Source organism: Mastomys coucha, unplaced genomic scaffold (genome assembly GCF_008632895.1).
Source record: "Mastomys coucha isolate ucsf_1 unplaced genomic scaffold, UCSF_Mcou_1 pScaffold1, whole genome shotgun sequence".
Classification (NCBI taxonomy): domain Eukaryota; kingdom Metazoa; phylum Chordata; class Mammalia; order Rodentia; family Muridae; genus Mastomys; species Mastomys coucha.
In genome coordinates this window covers 76,920,396-76,943,610 of record NW_022196891.1, presented here as the reverse complement: position 1 = coordinate 76,943,610, position 23,215 = coordinate 76,920,396, and the positions used below count along the sequence as shown (strand labels likewise).

Genomic DNA, 23,215 nt, shown 5'->3' with positions numbered 1-23,215 from the left:
ATATATATATATATATATATGATAAATAAATAAAAAGTTAATTCAATCTAATAAAATTCTATAGCATTATCAGGTTGAAAGAAATGAAGCCAAATGTAGAAAGCAAAATTTATCTCTTAATTTAAAAGAAGTTCATTGAGAACTGTAGCAAGTAACACATTTTAAGGCACAAAAAAGTGCAATTAAAATAGACTAATATGCCGGGTGGTGGTGGCTCATGCCTTTAATCCCAGCACTTGGAAGGCAGAGGCAGGTGGATTTCTGAGTTCGAGACTAGTCGGGTCTACAGAGTGAGTTCCAGGACAGCCAGGGCTACACAGAGAAACCCTGTCTCAAAAAAACAACAACAACAAAAAAAATAGACTAATATTTATATACAGAGCATAGCTCATTTCTTAGTATATATTTACTGAGCACCACTTGGGATTATTATGTACCTAACATTGAGGATATAATCATGGGCTAAAGATAGGGAAGGCCCTTCACCAAGGGCTTCTCTCTTGAAAGGATACTCAATTCTTGTTATATCAGACTTCCAAAATATCTGAAGATATCATACAACACGAATTGCTTTTAAAAAAATATTACTCGATGGTCAACAGTAAAAATGGGGTTTCCCAAGTTATCATCTACTTCTACGAATCTTTATCCACTGCACAGACTGGACATGGTGACATTTAATTGATCCTAACTCCAGCACTCAAAAGGTAGAAGCAAAAGGTTCAGAAGGTCAAGGTGATGCCCAGGCTACATAGCAAGTTAGAGGCCAGCCAAAATAAATTATTTTACCTAGCACTGCTGATGTGAGCAACCCAATTACAATCAACATTTTAGTCAGGGGTGTTAGAACATACCCGCAATCATAACCCATGGGAAAGACGCTGAGGCAGGAGGATCACAAACTTAAACCTAGACTAACATAATAAAACCCTGCTCAGAAAACAAACGAGCAAAAGAACAAACAAACAAAAAGTCCAATATGAAAGGAAGTACCAAGCTCCAGGCCCAGTGAGAACTGTCAGGGTGATAATAGAACTCAGTGGCTATACCATCCACAAATCTGATTCTAACATGCACAAGGTCCTAGGTTCGAGCTGTACTACCTGCCTCAAACTCCACATAATATTACATAATATTACAAGGGAACAATACTCATACAACAAGAAAACAAAACAAAGCGCAGAAGTCCTGCAGATTCAAGACCAGTCTGAATAAGAACATATGAGAAAAAGATAAATTTTACTAATTTCAAAGACATAAAGATTTATAATATTCAAAAACAAAAAGATTTCATGTATCAGTGGTTAATACAGCAGCTTTGAATATAATGAGTTTTCTTAAGAAAAATATTCTATTCACACCTTAGTATCATATATTAAATTGTGGTATAACTCTATACTTTTCATAGTATGCGTATAGAAATATCCATAGATTTTCATATATATGTATAGAAATTATCTAACACAAATTTCTTGAGTTATATGGCACTACATATGTTTGGTTACTTAAAGAATGATTAAAAGTTACTTTGTGGTACCTGACCCAGACAGACAGGAGTCTAGCATGACTGTCCTCTGAGAGGCTCCACTCAGCAGCTGACTCAGACATATATAGGCACCCACAGCCACACAGTGAATGGAGCTTGGGGACTCTTATGAAAGAATAGGAAGAGGGACTGTAGTCCCTGAGGGGATAGGAACTCCATAGGATGACCAACAGAGTCAACTAACCTGGACCCTTGGGGCTCTCAGAAACTGAACCACCAACCAAAGAGCATATACGGGCTGGACCCAGGCCTCTCTGCACGTATGTAGCAGAAGTGCAGTGTGGTCTTCATGTGGGTCCCGGGTAACTGGAGTATTTTGTGCTGTGGGACATACACTTCTAGCTAGGCTGGCTTGTGTGGCCTCAGTGGCAGAGGATGCACCTAGCCTCACCAAGACTTGATGTGACAGGACAGGGGGACAGCCATGGTAGTCCACCCACTCGGAGGAGAAGACGCCAGAATAGGAGAAGAATTGTGAGAGGAAGTGGTTTGGAGGGGTGCAATGATTGGGATGTAAAGTAAATATATAAAATAATAATAATAGTAGTAGTAGTAGTAATAATAATAATAATAGTAATAATAAAAATTATTTGAATCAAAAAAGTTACTTTGCAAAATAAATATCTTTACTATCTGTTTCTGTTTGGGTATATAAAACTAGATTTGTCTACATTCTTAAACTGTTTTGTTTTCTAATACCTTTTAAAGATTTGTTTGTTAATATGAATGAGATTACATGCACCCTGAGTGTATGCATGTGCGGGTACCCACAGAGTCAAGTAAGAGGATAATTCCTCTGGAGCTGGAGTTCTAGGCCGCTGTAAGCTGCCCACTGTGGTTGCTGGGAACTAAACTCAGGTCTTTTGCAAGAATAGCAAGTGCACCTAACTGCTAAGCTATTGCTTCAGCTCCAAAATAGGTCTTATGGGTGGTTTCCAGGTTTGTTTTGGGTAGTGCAGGGGGGAGCAATCTAGGGCCTGTACATGCTAGGCACAGTAGTTACAACTCAGATGCATGCACTCATTTACTTAATGCTTAAAAGAATGCCTCTGATAATAACTAAGACTTCTGAATTCCAACTTTTGTAAATGACAAGAATTTTTATTTTGACCCTCTTTGAAATACTGTTACTTCTATTCCAATATAATTAATATAACTGAAAATATATAGATTACTGCTCTCAGAGAAAAATCACTGAAGAAGAAAGGTAAATCCTAAAATCTTATGCAAAGAAGGCAAATCAGACTAAGTAACTCAGAAGACACAATGGCAACAGCAGCTCATGCTTCTTCCTCATCTTGATACTTTTTGGCAAATTTCTGCTCTTTGAAATTTGGCATTTGGGAGGCTGGAGAGACTACTCAACAATAAGAGCAGTTGATGCTCTTGCAGAGGACCCAGGTTTAATAACAAACACTCACATTGGAGACTCAGGATTTAAAATCACTTTTTAATATTTACTTATATATTTCTAACAAAATGTAGACTTTAAGCAATGCATAAATTCACAGTGATAAATCTCCAAAAGAATATATGGACAGAATTTTAGCCTTTATTACTTTCCAAGTAGAACACATTTCATTCACTCTGACACTGAACAATGAACACATGCAAAGCTTTACCCTGTCATTTATAAAACAATTCTGACTACAAACCACATGCTGCATATGATGCATGATGGTGACAGAGCTGCCTTTGAGTCACTTCTGCTCCTGCAATTAACCCAAATAAAACTTACTGCTCACCAAGGCGGACTTCGTTGGTATTAGTACTTAGTGTGCCATCTGCTCCCCATCTAAAGCAAGCAGAAGTGTGCACACACTGCCTAGGACTCCAAAGCCTGCCCTATGCTTTCTAAGCTAGTTGTCAAGTCTGGAACAGAGCAGCATCTCAAGACATGAATGCATTCCTAAAAGATATAAGCCTGGAAATACAAATGCATCAAAGACGGAGAGCTCTGAGTAACAGGCCAAGGTGCAGCCTGCTCTGCTGGAACAAACTCGACTCCTTTACCCTTGGACTTTTCCTTCCTTATTTCCAGTGCCTCTATTAATTCAAGTGGTACAGATTCTAATATTCTGAATTTTCTCTAAGTTCCTCCCAAGCTTTTATGAAGTGGTCCATGATGTCAATATAAATGTGGCTCAACTTAATATAGCATATGGTCACTTGGGAAAGTGTGTAAACTTTTAAAACTCAGAACACACTAATAAAATACATTGGGAGAGTCATAAAGAGAAAAACTCAAACTCACGCCTATAGAATTTAATGGAAGGAAATGAAAACAGACTGGATTTAGTTTGGGATTTCTTATTTAAAGGCATAAGCGAATTCAATAAAAGAGCATCAAATTTCTCAAACAAACAATTCTCATAGCAAGGGGTTACATGCTCAAGTGTGCTAAGGACTAATAGCAAGTGTACTGCTGATGCTCTGTGAAATGCAGTAATTTTTCTATTTTAAAAAACATCTACATTTAAGAAATACTTTAAAATATAATGCTAAAGTTGGCCAACAAAAGACTACAAATATAAAAAATATACTACTACTTACTAAGTTATTGTCATCCTGAAAAGCATAGTGCAGAGTGGTTATCCACTTATTGTCTCCATTTACCAACACATCCCTTTCTTCACGAAAGCACGCTGTCTGGAAGGGAGAGAAAATGTTTTAAAGAATACTTTATACAAACCTAGAAAACACTATTGTAAACAATTGCTCAAAATCTCTTAAAATTGCTCACAGTCTTAAAAGTTTAATATTTTTTAGAATTGCTATAGTCCAAAACAGAAAAATTCACAAAATTATTTAACTTAACTACAGATCAACCTGTTAACCAGATGATATAAATGTCCAATTTCGCCTTATCTACTTCGCCATTGTTAAAGACATAAAAAAGGATGGCCATAGTAAGTGCTTCTGAGTTTGGGATTGTGTGCTATAGTTCGTAGGACTGAACTTGAGATCTGTCCATGGGCACAATCTTTGTACCCAGGAGCTATGTCCTCAGCTCTTACAGTTGGTAATGGTTACCCATAAGGAAAATTAAGTACCCATGATCCACAAAACAAAGTAACACACAATTAGCCCTAGCATGCTCATGTATATACACACAAGACTTATTTGGACAAGCAGAATCACCAAAGCCAGGAATTAAACAGCAACATCAGAGAAAACACTAAAAACATAAATCTCAACCATCTGAAATGTTCAGTTACACTGTCGGTCAAGTTACTACATCTATGACATATTCTTAATTCACTTTAGAAGAAATTAGAATCATGTTACCTACTTTCTACTAAGTCCTGCTATAAAGCTTAGCTGAAATCACAGTATGGCTCTTAATATTTTAGAAGGCTGACAAAACCCAAGAAAGCCCTCTCCAGGCTTTATCTTAAATGACAGTGACCTGAGATTTTTAAAGACAATCCAGCTGGAATCTAGTAAGCAATCACTGCTTTACCTGACTGACAACTCCAAATTAAACAAAACTCTGAAGACATCAGTCAAAACAACAAATTTAACTGTAAATTCTAATTTATCCCAAATTACTCAGTAAAAAAGAAAGTTTTGAAAGATAACTTATAATAAACTACAAGATTTCAAACATACAGAAGTAGAGAGATTGACATAATTCCTTCCCCCAATGTCCTGTCACTCAATTTCAACAACTACTTTATTACCCAATCTTATTGCATTACGCTTCACACACTCATGGCATCCTCAGTTCCACTGGTGCACAAACATACACTCACATACTTTATAGAGACAGTCTCAGGCATTATGTAAATGTTTAACTATTGAGCTATTCTGTTGGCAGCATGGGTATTAGGTAGCTATAAGGCACGTTCCAGATACTTGCCTGATGTAAACTGTCCTCGGCTGCTTTTGTCAGCTGGGATATCTAGTAAGAAGGCAGGATAACCCCATACGATACACAGAACAGCTGCCAAAGAAATAAGCAAGTACCAACAGTGCCCTGCTAAGGAGACCTGTTCTTGATCAGTATTAACCATGATAACAGTGGTCCTGCTAAGGAGACCTGTTCTTGATCAGTATTAACCATGATAACAGTGGTCCTGCTAAGGAGACCTGTTCTTGATCAGTATTAACCATAACAGTGGTCCTGCTAAGGAGATCTGTTCTTGATCAGTATTAACTAGGATAACAATGATAAATGGATACTCTGGTAGTGTGAAGGTGCTGCAGAACTTCGATCATATTTTCTGAATGAAAAAATTCATCTCAAAAAAAAATGAGTTTTTTGAATTTCTGGGTTTTGGAGCAGGTGGGGGTTGTTGTTGTTGTTATTGTTGTTTTTAAATTCCCTCCATGATTTAGGTCTCTAAAAACACAATAAACAAAAGGTGGTGACCTACAATCCCAGTGCTTAAAAAGTGAAAGCAAGATCATGAGCATAAGGCCACCCTTGGCTAGCCAGAGAACATGGTATGTCTCAACAAAACAATACCCACAGTATAACAAAAGGGTTGCTAGGACTGCAAGGCTAACTTAAACTTAGTTTCTCACTTTCGCAACTAAGCTGGGCTCATAGATGCTCAGAGAACCACATGGGAGTCTGCATGGGTCTGACCTAGGCTTTCTGCATACATGTTACAGTTGTGTAGCCTGGTCTTCTTGTGGTATTCCTAACAGTGGCAGCAGGGGCTGTCTCTGACTCTTGTTGCCTGCTTTGTGGACCCTGTCCGGCCTTAATAGGAGGGGTGTCTAGTCTTACTGCAATTGGATATGGCATGTTTGGTTGCTGTCCATAGGAGGCATGCTCTTTTCTGAAGAAAAACCAGAAGGACTGGATTTTGGGAGATGAGAGGAGACTGGGAGGAGAGAAAGAAATGGAAACTGGATGTGATGTTAATATATGAAAGGAGAATTAAAAATTAAAACAAAAGAATTCCTATGTTGAAACAGAAGATAAATGAGGTCCATTTATAAATGATAATTCTGCAAAGTTGTCATAGGGCTCTTAAGAACTTCCATAAAATACATTTATCGAAATTTGCAATCACATACAGCATATCAAAACTGCATGCACAGTGCCCTCAAGATAGTTCAGCCCCTACAAAGTACTTGCCATTCAGGTCTAATGATCTGAGTCTAGTCCCCAGATCTCATGAAAGAAAGCAAAAACGACCTCCTAAAAGTGTCCTGACTTTCACACACAAGAATCATGGCAGGTATGACTAGACTGATACATACCTATCATGCACATGCATACTCACACAATAATAATAAATAATAATAGACAAAATCATTAGTCAAAAATACAAAGTATACTAATGATTATACCTAGTATGGCTTCTCATTTCTTGAAAATAGAAATAAAGGCTTTTCTCATTCAAAAAAATACTGTTACAAAGAAATCTTTTCAAATAATAAGAGAATATTTAAAGTCTAATTTTTTCACTTTGAAAACTAAATGGAATTTGAAATTTAAAAAAAATCTTAAAATTTCCATTTTTTTATAGCAGAGTATCAAATTCATTGTTTTTTGTTTGTTTGTTTGTGACAAATTCCCATTGTGGCCCAGGCTAGCCTTCAATTTGCTATAAAACTTAGGACAGACTGAAATTTTTAATCTTTCTGCCTCTACCTCCTAAATGCTAGATGGGCCCAGTAACTTTAAATCTACCTTCAAGTATATAGTTTAACATATATTTGATGGCCACATACACCAAAAAAACAAACAAACAAAAGACCAAAACCAAAAACATGAGATACATTAATTTTTCAGAAAGTCAGTAACAAAGTTTTAATACAACAACAAAATCATGATAATATCTGTTAATTGGCAAGTGTGCTGAAAAACACACACAGCTACACACTCTAAATAATTAAAACACTTATTTAAGCAACAGCTTCTAACATTTACATATATTCCCCACCCCAAGACCAGGATTTCCATTCAAGTAAGTTTAACTTGGAAGGTGTTAAAGTTGTAACATGCAAACAAGCTACAAAATCCTTTCATGGAAAACTTATCCTGAGATCATTTCAACCCCCCTTTGCAGACTGGAGCTCTCAGGGCAGCCACAGCAACATCTGGGATTAAGAGCACTTCATACTTCCTCTACCTCTCTATCTTTTTACATGTTGACTGCCTGTGTGTGGAAGTGTACACGCATGTGTGCATGCATGTCTGCTAAGTTGCCACCGTACACACTTATGGAGGGCAGAGGACAACTCTGTCGTCTGCCCTCTTTCCACTGTAGGCTCTACAGATCACACTCATCTCTCAGCGCACACTGGCCGCATCCCCTCATCTGCCAGCCGCACACTGGCCGCACTCTGAGGGACACCGCACTCTGAGGGACGCGGCTTCGGGGATACTCTTTCTTCTTTCATCTTGAAATTTCTTTTTCACAAACACACAAAGTTAATTTTGGTGAAAGCTTAAATGCACTAATAATTTGAGTCCACCTTGCTACATATTCAGACTATACATAAGCTCACAAAAGTACTCAAAAATTCATGTACAAAGATTTTTTTACTACCAACGTGTTTTACAACAGTCTAAACGAAACCAACCTAAGAGCCATCGCTTGTTGTTGCAGAGTAGCTAAGACTTACCTCAGCTCTTTTCAGCATTTCCCACTTGTTCAGAATTTTCATGGCAAATACTTTATCTGCATTTTTTAGTTTAACTACAGCAACCTAGAAAAGATAATAGAAATACACCTTTTAAAATATGGCAAAAAAGCTTACTTTATCCATTTTCCATTTTCCTCTCTGTAAGAAAAAATAAATACCAATTATCAATTATTTCAATGCTGCTCAATTCTAAGATCCTAAATTAAATAATGTCAAACTTAAAAGTTATATTAGTGAACATACGCCAAGCAAATGATTTTGTCAATAGTGTCTGCTGCTTATTATACATTTTATCTTCCTTTCAAAGTTTTCTACACAGGAATTTAAACTCAGCATCTATTACTGAGAAACTAACCAAGATACATAATATGAAAGCAGTTGGTCTTATGAGATAATGATGCCAGATTCCCACAGGTATCAGAGAATGCAGCTACCTACCAAAGGAGAGATGTTCTGGGGGATCAAGCAATACAAAATGAACTGAAGACGATAAAACTCTTTAGTCCACATTCTTGCCGACTATGCATATATTCCAATTCATCCTTATCCTCCCTCCCCCAATTCCCACCAAAGGACAATTAAGACTAACAGTTTTATAAACTGTGGACTGTACATGTCCTTTCCAACAATAAAAAGGTAGCAAATCCTTATTTTATATGTCCAGTTACAAATAAAGAAACTGCCAAGGAAAAATAAAGTAAGACTATTCTCACTGTTAACAAACTAATTACACTTCTGTTTCCAACATTGTTTCTGTTTAACTAGATAATTTCCTTGGGCCTTTCCAGATCGGTAGGTCTGTTACAGGGCTGGACCTAACCTACAGAAAAGGAAAGCTGATACTGATGGGCAGCAGTCCCATAACCGAGAGGCACCACTGGAGAAAGCAAATACATGCCACAGTTTGGATACTAGGTGCCCCTTAAATGTCCATACAGTGGTAAAGGTGTGGAATAAGCACTTTATTATATATCACTTAATAATAGTTGGGTACCTTTAAGTTGCTGGGGTTGTGGACTAGAAATTGACTTAATTATTTCCTCCCTCTCTTTCTTCCTATCAGGCTCCACTCGAGTGGTGGATAGTTTTATTTTGCCACACACTCCCAGAACAGTATGCTGCCTCACCACAGGCCCAAAGGCAGGAGCTAATTGATTACACACTGAACTCTCCAAAACCATAAGTACAAATGTATCTTTTATCCACCAAGAGTTAACTGTTGTCTCTAAGGCTTGCTGCTGAACAAGCTCACCCTTCCCAGTTCTTTCTGAACTCTGGCTGGCTGGTTGAGCTCAGCTGTTCTGGCTCCCTCTCTAGGATGACTGAGTCAATCTGGCTTCTCCCAGCCCCTCACTGGATTACTTTGCCTCTGACTGCATGAACCAAATCTTTCTCTGGTTTGTCACTCTGTCTGCCCTTCAGTTAGACTTCACTTTCAACTATGGCTGCTTCCTTCCTTCTACAAACTAATTTAACCTTTATTGTTTGGGATTAAAAGGTGTGTCTGTATTCCAGCCAGATCATACTGTAATCCAGCATGTGTCTGCATTCCATACAACTGGATCATATCTTCAGATCCAGAGCATTCCTGTTGCTGGATTAAAATTTCTCTACACATAAGTCAAAATAAAAATTTTTATAAGCGAATTATTTGAGGTATTTTGTTATAGTAATGGGAAGCTAACATAACAATACCCTATTGTGCAGGCTAAAAAAAAAAAATGTACAGATCTTTTGAACAGTTCAAAGGAGTATTCCCAAGGATAAAAAATTAGGTTTAAGGGGCTGGCAAGATGGCTCAGTGGATAAGAGCACTGACTGCTCTTCTGAAAGTCCTGAGTTCAAATCCCAGCAACCACATGGTGGCTCACAACCACCCGTAATAAGATCTGACACCCTCTTCTGGTGCGTCCGAAGATAGCTACAGTGTACTTATGCATAATAATAAATAAATCTTTGGGCCAGAGTGATCAAGGACTGAGTGAGTGAGGCTCACTGGAGTGAGCAGAGGTCCTAAACACAATTCCCAACAACCACATGGAGGCTCACAGCCATTTGTCTATACAGCTACAATGTACTCATACACATAAAAATAAGTAAATCTTTAAAAAATAGATTTAATCCAAGTTCTAATTTCTTAATATGTTTTAATAGCAAATCTGCATATTAAGAACATTTCATTTATATCTAGATCATATTGTTATTAAAGTAATATGACAACATAATTAAAATCAGTGCATAACATCTCTCAGTAGTTGTCATAAGCAGTTACATAGTCAATTAAGAAGGTAGAAGATATGTCAGGCAAAAAGCTCAGTAAAATATCTAGCTGCACAAACAAGCCTAACGAATTGAATTCAGTCCTTGAATCCCTGTGAAAAGCCTGAGGTGGTGGTGCACGGCAGTCATCTCAACATTTCTATAGCAACATGGGAGGCGTGGCCAGGAGAATCACTCAGAAGCTTCCAGGCAGGGTAGCCAAGGACGCAGTAGAGCAGCAAAGACCAGAGACCCCGTGTCAGGGGTGAGGACTGTCCCCCAAGTTGTCCTCTAACTCAACATGCCCAACAACACAGTGAGTGTTCAGATGTCAAGCATTATGCTAAGAGTTTGACCCAGGTGTTCAATCCATCCACTGCAATCCCAAAAAACAACAACAACAAAAAATTTGTAACTCACTTAGAATGTGATAATACCAGATTTTTCATATTTTTTCTTAATCTCTCTTACTGTAAAAACACAAAACAAAACATGGCTTTACTTCAGAATCACAAACAGCCGTATTATGGAGTGCTGCTTCAAGCCTTGATACAGTAATTTGTAAGTATTTGCACTGAATTCCCTTCCAAGAGTCCAGGAATACTAGACTCAGAACAAGCTTAGCTGTGTCACACAGGTCACAGAGAGGGGACAACGAGAGTGGCCAGTGCCCACTGAACACTCTGAACAACACTGATTGGTTGTCTGTCTGGAAGATGGTGGCAAAACAGAATCTAAAGCCAGGCTACTGGTTAAATCTTAGTTTTATCATTTAACTGTATAATTCTAGGTTTTCTCTTTAAAGCAGTTTTCTTTCAATGTTTCAGTTTTCTCATAAATAGTGAGTTTAATAAATGTACTAACCTTATATAGATGTAGCAAAGATCAAAATAATTAATATGCATATATAATGCTTACTGCAGGGCCTGGTGTCCAGTTAAGTATTCAGTAGGTGTGAGTTGTTCCCATGAGTCTCTATGAAGCACCCACTCTCCCCATCTCCTATCTGCTACTCATCTACTACTATGCAGCAGCCAATACATCTCACAATCCTTCAGTACTAAGAGAAACAGCTCTTCAATTTCTAGCTTTATGTCTATAACTATGACAGAAACACCTTCAATTGAAAATATCTACAAATAAATTAAAAGCTAAGTCATAAAGTTCAACACAGTATGGTTTTCAGTAATAAAATACCGAACTAACTTAAATATTCTTAAAGAGGAAATGGACAAATACAATAAACCAACAGAGAATTATTCATGTGACTGGAGAAATGTTAAGAATACTATTTGATAGAGAAAAGCTCATGCTCACAATATGTGAAACATAAGTTTATAAAACATTTTAGATCATAATTTATATATATGTACATAAATCATAAATGCCTGTGCCATATATTAAAAGGATAAACATGAAAATAATAGAAAATGAAATCCGTCTAATGTTCTTCAGAGGTAAGATTTTTATTTGCCTTTCTACCACATAGCCTTCATCTTGGTCACAACATGAACATTAGCTATACGTGTGGTGGTGTACGGTAAGGACCAACAAGAAACTCAGTCCACACATATGCATGATAGTAAGGAAGCCCAGACCACTGCAAAGGAGAAAACATTCTCAACAATAGCTTAAAACGGTTCCATGAGCTGCCTAAAAACTTTTCTAGAATGATATGTGGCTTAGGAAAATAACAGCTCAAGAAACATTCCAGAATTGCCGGGTGGTGGTGGCGCTCGCCTTTAATCCCAGCACTTGGGAGGCAGAAGCAGAGGCAGGTGGATTTCTGAGTTCAAGGCCAGCCTGCTCTACAGAGTAAGTTCCAGGACAGCCAGGGCTACACAGAGAAACCCTGTCTCAAAAACCAAAAAAATAAATAAATAAAAAGGAAAAAAAGGAAACATTCCAGAATTATCAAATTGATGCCATGATGAAAAAAAATATGAAGCTTCCAAAGTGATCACTGATTTATCCCTCTCTCTTAAAACTACAAATTATTTCTATGTCCATGGCAGTAGAAAAACAGCAAAAATAAACTTGTCTCATAACTCCCACTTTAGACCCTGTATTTCAAAGTAGAAAAGTCAATCGTCACATAAGAAGATGGCAGTTTACACTGTACTTCCTTAGAGTAGGGTGTGTAGCTCAGCACTGGACACTTGCACAGCAAATACAAAACTCTGGATTCCACGCCCCCCCAAACTCACACACACACACACACACACTCATTCACTCATACTCACACACACTCAAAACAAATTTAATATGGACTTAAAATTATAAAGAAGATAGATACATTTCTAAAACAGCAGAGATGGCTTTAATTCTTTCTATTAAACAGTCTTGGGTATTAGAAAACCTGCACACAGTACAGAAATGATCAGCATGTGACAAATCTATACTAATTGCTGGGCTTAGCTGTGTGTGGCTAGAGCTTCTAGAGTAAGGATAGCTACACTATATTTCATGGATCTCAATATCCAAGTAGTTCTGCATTTTTGTCTGAAATTCAGAAATCTAGCCTACCTCTGATACAGCCAGAATTTACCAACCATCTCTTCTGGCCCAATTAAGCCTTGCCATCATGCCTTACCTAACCTTCCTACCTGTCCTCATTCACCACAATCTTTTCTCAACAGTACAAACACAATGTTAAGATGTAGTTCAGGTGACACCATTCTTTTGATCCAAACTTCTAGTGATTTCCTGAAGTTAGAAAGAAGTCGCCAGGCGGTGGTGGTGCACACCTTTAATCCCAGCACTTGGGAGGCAGAGGCAGGCGGATTTCTGAGTTCGAGGCCAGCCTGGTCTACAGAGTGAGTTCCAGGACAGCCAGGGCTACACAGAGAAACCCTGTCTCGAAAAAACAAAAAAAAAGAGGTCAAAGTCCTCATCATAAACGGTACGGCCTGCCGGCCTCCCTGGCCGCTACTCCTCACCTTCAGCTCACTTCAGCTCACACCATAATGCTCACCTTGCACAACCCCACCTTAGCACCTTTGCAGGTACTTTCCCCCAGCCCTAGAACACTTCATCTCCACAGCGCCACTACCTCACTCCCTCACTGAAATGTCACTACATCCTGTGAGACTTTCCATTACATTCCTCTGCTTCCCTTTCCCCTTAATGCTTGTAATTACTTAGCATGATATCTACGCACAGCTCACAGGTAACCATGTACAATGCTTACTGTCCCCACACGCTCTTGTGCCTTTGTGTTCACTATACGGCCAGCGCCGAGGAGCCAACAAGTACTCAGGAAATACATTCTGGAGAGATGAGTGCTTTGTAACTCATGTGGGCATACACGTGGAAGAATATAAGCGATCAATATTCTCATCTGCAAACATATTATGGCATGGATGTTGAAACCTAGAAATAAGGCTGGTGACAGTCCATCTTTTGTATGATTCTCTGGAGCCTGTAGTAGTCTGGCTCACAATGCTCCCCTATCAGGCTTTCAAAGTTTCACCTTTGAAAACAGGATTTTACTGTGTAGCTATTGACCATTTATTGTTTTTTATCTTTCTTTCTTTCCTTTTTAGTCTCTCTTATGTAGCACCCACCATTATTTCCACTAATACTGAAAAAGCTTGTATTGCATATGCACTATGTATGCTAAACACTGCATATGCTACTCATTTAATCCCTACACTAGGTGTTCTAAAAAACACCCGACTTAAAAAACAAAAAACAAAAAAACAGGAAGGCAGACTGTTGGGGTGGAACATGCCTGTAACTCCAGCACTGGGGAGGCAGGGGCAAGCAGACAGCTTCCAGTTCAAGACTAGCCTGATCTTTGCATAGGGAGTCCCAATACAACCAGAGCTACACTCCAAGATGTCTCAAAACCAACCAAACACACTAGAGAGTGGCCTGGGCTACATACCACACTCCAGGCCAGAGTTCCAGAACACCCTCAGAGAGAGCACTGTCTCAAACAAACAACTGAAAAACTCATCTGTGAATATCAATCGTATTAGTACTAAAGAAAGTTTAGGGTCAGAGGTATGGCTCTATGGAAGCACTGGCCTATAACATACATAAGACCCTAGGTTCAATTTTCAGCACTAAAAAAAAAGAGAGAGAGAGAAAAGAAATAAGCTAAAATCTAAAATCTCTATAAACCACTTACTAAACAGTCAGAAATGTGCTCTTGATAAAAAGACATGATTTATACACAGAGCAGCAATAGCCAAGATATTTAAAATTAGTACATCCTGGGCACCAACAAACTAAAGACACAGATGACAAAATACGGCGTGCCCATGCCTGTGGGTCCTTTGGACTACAGACCCGCATCATCAAAGGCAAACATGCACTAAATTGAGTTTCCTCTCCCAGGAGTCTCAGGGGAGCCTGAGCCAGAGAGACTTAGAAAAAAGGAAATGCCCACAGGTACTCTTCCCTTTCAGGCCCTAGTACTAAGCTATTTGGACATATACGGAACCAGGTAATGAGAGGAAGCAAGCTAATGAAAAGCTTTTGACACCTGAAGCAGGGGTAGCAGGCCAAAGCAGCAAGCTTTCACAACAAGCTCTGAAGCCCAGAAGCCTGGAAGCTGCCGGAGCAAGGCTGGAGCAGGCAGAAGCGGTGAGCCACCAGGAAGCTGTGGACAGGTAACACCCAGGGCGTAAGTTAAAGGTTTTCCTGAAAGCAAAAAGGAAAACCCAGCGTTAAGTTAAGCAGTAACTGACATGTGTTGTAGAGAGAAGATTCTTAATTCAGAGCTGCCGAACTTCAACTGCATCTTACTCTTTATTGTTTCCCATGGTGTATGTATTTCTTATAATAGTTTTCAAAACTAATTTATTTTCATGGTTTGTCTACAAAAAAAAAAGCATAATTGATAGGAGAAAAAATTATCAAACTGACAGAAATATTCCTATCAGATATCCATGCCAGAGGTGAGCCTGTCCAGTGAGCCTGGCAGAACACAAAATACTTGAAAGGAAATAATTACCTGCTTAGGGTCTGTGCATTCTTAAGCTCAGCTTGTAAAGGCCACCGATTGTGCGTGTCTAGAGGAGTGTTGCATTAGGAGTGAGTAAGAAGTGACCAGCCAACACTATCTCTAAGGATAAGGGTGACTCGGTCTTAAAGTAGTACAAACGATCATTAGTGATCTGTGTGAGGTTTTTATTGTACATAGTTTAATTAATACACATATAGAGCCAGTGTATATCAAAAAAGAAATAGATCTTCTCATGTTAAATCTCAAACACCTTCAGTCATGAATTAAGCACTCTGATTTGCCTAGGGAGGTCTCCCTGTCAGTGTCTGTGACTAACTCAACTGACACTGGGCTGTCTGCTGCTCCAAACTCCCCGGCCCGCACTGCAGTCTGAATCCTGGATGCAGTAGGGCTGAGCACAGCTGTCTGTCCCTACCTATCTGACTCACTTACCCTAGTGAGGGATCATAATCTTACAGTATTTCAATCTTTGTGTCAATCCCTTCTGTGAAATAACTATATTTTATTATTGCTTCTCTCTTTCAGTAGCCCAGCCTCAGGTGAGCCTGTAAGAACCTGTAAGTCCAGCCAGCCTTTGTCCCCAGGGTTCTGAAGCACCACGTGCTACCACTGCCCTACTTGCTCTGATGGCCACAATTACCACACACGGTATGTATCTAGACCAGACTCCTTAACATCACATTTAAATGCCCCCATGTCCCAAGAACCTTTCTCCTTCTCTCTCCTTCTGAGCCCCAGAGAAGTGTCCCTATCACTGCTCAAGGATGACAGGACTTTGAAATCTTGATCCCAGCTCCTCCCCATCATCTCTTTTGTTGGTCTTGTCCCATTAAAATTCCATTCCAGCTTTTAGTCTCCAACTTTCCTGGTTCTGCATGTCTACTAAAAACGTTTCCAAGGCCCTCCTTCCAAATCCAAAAACAAACAAACAAACAAAAAACAAAAATGTCATTGCCATTCCAGCTTCCCCCAAGGAAGTGACATGGCACCCCTTCTCACAAATGCCATTTCTCTACAAAGCACATTTTAGTATAGCATTTCCCTGCTTCTTCTAAGTGTTCATTATTTATTATCTCCTCGTGTTTGAAAGTAAATTTTACAATTCCATGTAATGGACTTTATACACAGAGACACAAAAAGTCAGGTTTACAAAGAGAAAAGAAAAAAATCTTTTGTAAGAAGGCTCTAGAAAGTCTCAGACTCCAGCGGAGCAAGAGGCTCCAGGAGCCAATGGGGATGACTTTAGCAGAAATACCCAACAAAGGGGAGACACAACCCATAGAGACCACCTCCTGTAGATAGGCACAACCCCCAGTAGAGGGATAAGGCCACCCACGCACTTCAAAATTTTTAACCCAGAAATATTCCTGTCCAAAGGAAAGACGGGGACAAAAAATAGAACAGAGACTGAAGGACAGGACATCTAGAGACCATCCCACCCAGGGATCCATCCTGTCTACAGACAACAAACCCCCACACTATTGCTGATGCCAAGAAGCGCTTGCTGACAGGAGCCTGGTATGGCTGTTCCCTGAGAGGTTCTACCATCACTGGACCAATACAGATACAGATACTCACAGGCAACCATCAGATACTCACAGGCAACCATTGGATTGAGCCCAGGGACCCCAATGGAAGGGATAGGGGAAGGACTGAAGGAGCTGAAGGGGATTATGACCCCATAAGAAGACTGGACCACCAGTCTTCTTATTACCTGGACCACCCAGGGCTTCCAGGAACTAAACCACCAACCAAAGAGTATACATGGACAAGCCAGGACTCAAGATACAGAGGGTACAAGTAGCAGAGGGTGGCCTTATCTGACATCAATGGAAGGGAGGGAGGCAGGCTTGATGCCCCAGCATAGGGTGATGCTGGAACGGCGAACGGGTGGAGGAGCACCCTCAAAGAAGAAAAGGGGAAGGGAGGAAGAGGAATGGGATGTAGAGGTTGGTGAGGGGTAACTGAGAAGGGGGATATCATTTGAAATGTAAATGAATAAAATGATTAATTTTTAAAAAGCTCTAATAGATAAATCTAAGGTAACTAGAAAAGTGCTCCAAATTACAAAGTGGAGGCCAGTGCCATAAAATGCCAGTTTCTCTTGCTAATTAGGCTGTGACCCAAATCAAAAACCAGTAAGTATAGCTTTCATTAGCCAAATGACAGCATGATCCTAACCCAGGGAGTAACACACCATGCTGAGCACTACAGACAGAGAGTACTCTGCTCTCTCCCTCCATCAGGGCTTACAGCTCCTGGCCAAGACTAGCACATACAGAGGAAACAACAGTGCTGGGCATAAATGCTAGAAAAAAATTGTCCAGTCTTCTCTTCACCCCCAAGTGGAGAGGCCCACACACATTTGCTCTGCTTTATAAACTCATTCCCTGTCTGCTTCAGTTCTTGTACTTGGTTCTCCCATTGGTTCCTTCCTGCCAATTCTTTCACTGATTTCCAAACATGATTTCAAAGGACCAACAAGTGATGACTCACACAGAGGCCAAGTGGCTGGACTCTGACTCCCAGACACCTTAAACGTAGCATGTTCATCACTCCAAACGATCAGAAGACTCCTCTCCGAAGGGGTAAATCTCAAAGTCACTCCACTCTCCTCTCTTTTGTTTAAAAGTAAGTGTCGGTCTCCTTCTACCCAGCACTCAAGCTCCATGTGGGTGAGAAAGCTGTGCCTCTAAAGAAAGGACCCAAGCTCTTACACTCAAAAGGCATGTGTTGAAAAATAGAGATGAGAAACCTCTTTCCTTTCTGTCAATGATTGCCTCACATGGGTTAAGGCTGACAAGTGTCCTCTAACAGTTGTCCTGAATGCTCCTACGGAAACACCACTCTGCTGCACTAGCCAGTGGCTGTGTAAGCTTGGCTGAACTGTCTGGCAGTCCCACACTAGATACACATGCTTGGAAATCAAAAGCTGGAAAAAAAGTTTAGCCTTTTAGAAAAAGTAGCTGAAACTCTTCAGTTTGATTCCACATTAAGTTTGATGGCTTTTAATGGGAGATCCTGATAAAGTTGAACTCCTCAATCTCATGAAATGACAAAATGTATATTTGAAGGGATAAACCATAAAAACAATAAAAAACAAAAAGACTAATATCAGTTGATGAAGAACAATATTTTAAATAATTCTACAAATCCAGGGTGAGCAGAAGAGGATTACACATGAATGCCCACCAACAAAGGCATGACCAGACAGCTACACCAAAGAAACACCACAGATATCCAGCTGCATAGATTCCATCACAAACATGAGATACGACAATATTCTTCCTCCAGAAACTGGCACCCAGACCCTGAGAAAAAGCAATTTAACTGAAGCATAAGACAAGGATTCCAAAATAGCAATTATGAATATATTCATATGAATGAATGAAGGCCTACTCCATGAAACATAACCTGTACCTGACACTGTTAGGAAGGTCAAGAACCTGTGACTAGAGAGATCTTGGGCCCTAGGGAGACACCTATTACTGTTACTGTGATAAGTGAACATGGCAATAAAGCTGACTCCTGATAACACACTGCTATACCGTGTCAGTGCATCCCTGGGCCCTCTTCAGAGCAGCCACTTCTTTAAGTACATAGTAATTAACAGAGCCTACAACTGGCCAATGGACACAAAGGGAGAACTTCGGAGTGTTTGTTCTAAAAGCTGAGGATATATGAAAGGGGAGAGGAGGAGACTGTCAGAGCAGAGGTGGTGGATGACTTCAAGAACACAGCATTCTCCAGGCAAACAGAGCAGATGCACAAAGAAACTGACAAAAGCTGGAATAGCATATGTAAGAGCTGCACAAGTGCAAGCCACAGGGAAAATGGGCACAAAGCCCCACCCTTCACCAAGAGACTGCACAAGCGACAGCTGCTAACAAACGGAAAATCAGCTCTCTTCAATCAAGTGACACTGGACACATCAACCCCTTCCAGAGCAGGTCCTATGCTCATGAGTATTGCGGGGGTGTTTTGGTTTTTTGGGGTTTTTATGTTTGTTTATTTATTCTTTTTAAGGGGAAGAATGAACGTTAAGTTAGGTGGATAGGGAGGTGTGGAATGTTCTGGAAGAAGTTGGAGGGGGGAAAATATGATCAAAATATATAAAAATTATCAAAGAAGAAATTAAAACACTTTTAAAACCAGAATAATTAGATATCAGCAAACCTAACTTTTTAGCACTGGCCTGTAATTCCAACTGTTCAAGATGCTGACACAAGTGGATTATCTGAACTACAAAGTGGGTTTATAGTTTGCCTGGGCAGCATACTGAGTCAAGTTAAAAAGTAAAAACAGGTGTAAGATGAATGAGGCCCTAGATGTATCACCCTGCTAGGAGGGAGGACAGGGAAGGAGCAGAAAGCATATGGGAAGTTCCCACACTTTTCTAAAGGGACATTATATTATAATCAATCCAAACAGGATGTGTATGAGCACTTCGGTTGCATCTGTAAATCCAACGTTATCCCAAGGAAAGAAACCTCTTTTTCAGTCAAACAAGCTGGTTTAGTGTTAAAGCAAGTAGACTCTGGGAGAACCAGGGAAGAGAAACTAAACAGTGACTCTGGGAGAACCAGGGAAGAGAAACTGAACAGTGACAAAGCAGCTCAAGAGTTAGCAAACCTGTAAGTCAGCTTTAACTGGGACTGCTTCTGTCACTGTGGTGATCATAACTCAGGCAGGAAAAGGAAATAAATAATTAACATCATTCTCTCTCCCTCTCTCTTTCTTTCTTTCTCCTTCTCCCTCTCTTTCTCTCCCTCTCCCTTTCTCTCCCTCTCCCTTTCCCTCTTTCTCTCTCTCTCTTTCTCTCTCTTTCTCTCTCTCTCCCCCCTAAGTCTTATAAGCAGATTTACAATGGTCACAGATTATGAAACCCATAAGCAACAACAAACAAACAAAAAATAGCATACCTAAGTACCGGTAAATGATAGCACTGATGCCACTGGTATTCTAAGACCTGTGACACTCAACACTTTTGTGTGGGTGCTTTTGAAATACATGGTAAACTGGGGTGGACTCCAGTCACCCTAATGCAGTACAGACTTGCCCTACCCAACCATCTTTGGGTTCTCATTATCTAAGCTAATCTTTCTCTATCCTCCTGCCATTCTCCCATTTTAGTGACCACTATATCTTCCCTTTCCCTCTCCTCATTTTCTCTCTTCTTTCCCATCCTATGAATGCAAACCATTTTAGCTCCCAAATAACTGAGAACAGCTTTTCTGCGCCTCTCCTTCTCTCCCTTTCCTTCTCTCCCTCTCCCTTTCCTTCTCTCCCTCTCCCTTTCCTTCTCTCCCTCTCCCTTTCCTTCTCTCTCTCTCCCTTTCCTTCTCTCTCTCTCTCTCTCTCCCTCCCTCTCTCTCTCTCTCTCTCTCTCCCTTTCCCTCCCTCTCTCTCTCTCTCTCTCTCTCTCTCTCTCTCTTCCCCCCCTAAGTCTTATAAGCAGATTTACAATGGTCACAGATTATGAAACCCATAAGCAACAACAAACAAACAAAAAATAGCATACCTAAATACCAGTAAATTTTACTAAGCACAATGTCCTCCAGTTGCACCCATGTTGCCACAAATGACAGCATTTCACTATTCTTGTGTCTGAATGATATCCCACATGTATGTGTGTATGTATCACATTTTCTTTAATCATTCACCCATCAGCTGATTCCAGATCTTAACTACTGTGAACATACTGTAATAAATACTGTAATGCAGGCAACTCTGTAGTATGTTGATGCCATTTCCTTTAGAGAAATATTCACTGGGATTAGTGGACAATATGACAATTCCATTTCTAGTTTTATGTTTGGTTTTTTGAGGAACCTCCACATTGTTTTCAGTAATGGCTACACTAATAAATTATACCAAACCTGTCAGAGATATCTCCTTTCCCTATATCCATTGAGTGTTTGTAAACTGTCATTTGGGTAATATAAGCCCTTTCTTAGTAAAGTGCTATCTCATTATGACTTCAGTGCAGAAATCAAAGCTCTTATCTATAAGAATAGAGTGCCAGATAAAGCCTCTTCTCTATATACTGACTTCTTATAGCCCAAATCTGAAGTATCTAATATGACATTAACAAGAGGCCATACATACTATTGGCAACCTCCTGGTGACTGGCTAACTGCTCCTAGGAAACAGGCTGGGTAATAAAGGTGTCTCTGAGAAAGCAGCTACTCTTCAGTAAAATTGGACATCCTAGTTAGAATGCACAAGTCCTGGGAAAAGTCTGGGCCTACCATAGCCCCCAAACCAGATTTCTAAGCATTTTTACATGCTTAAATATGACATGCTGGATTAGTATGGTGATGGGAATGGGAATTCCTGATCCCCATCTACCATCCCCACCAATAGACAGTCTCAGAATGCAGAGGCAGCAGTCCTCAAACTCTCCTGCCTCAGCTTCCTATGGGCTGAATTAAAGGTAAATACCAGAACTCGTGGCTTTGTTCTCAGCTCAGTGCCTGTCAGTTAAGATAATAGTCAAGAACTTACACAATGAGCTCTGGACTGGACCAAACTTTATACACACAAGCTGAGTTGACCCTGTAAGGAGCAGAGTTCTTTGTTACAGAAAATAACTCTAAGCCCTGGCTATCCTTCAGCCTCCATCTAGGACAGATCCAGACTGCTGACAAAGCAAAGCAGCCTTGTAAATTCCTAATAAGGACTTTCACACCCACACACTAGTGTTCTAAGCAGTACCCACTGCTCCAAACACTCCCCTCCCAGTACTCGCTGCAGAACAAGACTGAGGGAGAAGGATGTGGCCTCACATTTCCTAAGTATGAAATGGAATTCCCAACAAGGAAGATAGGTCCACAGTACTTTTAGTAAGTAGTTCCTTTCTAGATTTGGAATGAGTTAAAAGAAGAGATACCAGGCGCCCTATTAATGAAGTACCTTCTGAGGTAAATCTCCAGGGCTTCCAAGGGCATATCCTCTCTCTCTGTGTTCTTTTCTGTAGCATAAATATAAATTGTTAAAATAGAAGTTTTATTGGTGATGTACCAGGCATGATCATGTAAAAGGATAACTCTAACACTAGCTGGATATGTCCTAACTGTAGACCATATATTCCAATAGGGTACCTTAAAATAAAGGTAGACAGTACCTTCAGAAACAAAGCTGACTGATGACACTAATTTCTAGTCTTCTGGGAAATGCCAGCTTTTACTCTTTTTAAAGAACACTGCTTTATTCTACCAGTCATTTTAAGATGGAGTACTAAATAACTGTTTCATAAAAAGGTTTCCCATTCATAAAAAAAATTCCTAAGTCTAGGTTTGTTTATCTGCCTTCCTTATTAATCTCTAAGACTGGTGCAATGGAAACCCAGTCTATATCCCAGCTATTCAGTAGCACAAGACAGGAGGACGGCAAGGTCAAAGCTAGCATAACCCATACACTGCATTTAAAAAGCCAGCCCCACAAACTTAAGTAAACCATGTCGCAAAATTAAAAGATAAAAACAGGTCCGTTGATATAGATCAATGGCAGAGCAATAGCCTAGCACATGCAAGACCCAGGAGTCAATCTCTAGTACCAGCAAAAGGAGGGGGCCTGTGCAGATGACTACTAGGTAAAAGGCTTGCCATGCAAGCATGAGAACCTGAGTTGGGAAACCCAAACACATCACATCACAAACATCTGTAATCCCATAGGTAAGGAGGTGAAAACTGAGCTCAAGAGTAATTAAATCAATAGGTTCCAAGTTCAGTGAGAGACCTATCTCATCTGGTAAGGTGGAAAGTAACCAAGGAAGATAAACCACATCAAAGCCTGGCCTCCACATTTGAATGTGTACATACATC

General features: G+C 39.9%; 1 protein-coding gene across 10 annotated transcripts in view; it reads right to left on the bottom strand.

Annotated features, from left to right (window-relative positions):
• The window catches only part of Cdc42bpa (CDC42 binding protein kinase alpha), a 210,120-nt gene that overhangs the window by 135,321 nt on the left and 51,584 nt on the right, over nt 1–23,215 (bottom strand). For 8 of the 10 annotated variants that reach the window (XM_031391080.1, XM_031391090.1, XM_031391084.1 and 5 more), the window contains exons 3-4: nt 8,135–8,218; nt 4,100–4,195 (exon numbers count right to left, since the gene is read on the bottom strand). In XM_031391080.1, the coding sequence (XP_031246940.1) occupies nt 4,100–4,195; nt 8,135–8,218 (180 nt within the window). Of the gene's footprint in view, nt 1–4,099; nt 4,196–8,134; nt 8,219–14,906; nt 15,065–23,215 lie in introns of all 10 variants that reach the window. The other 2 variants (XM_031391100.1, XM_031391093.1) reach the window with 1 other exon arrangement.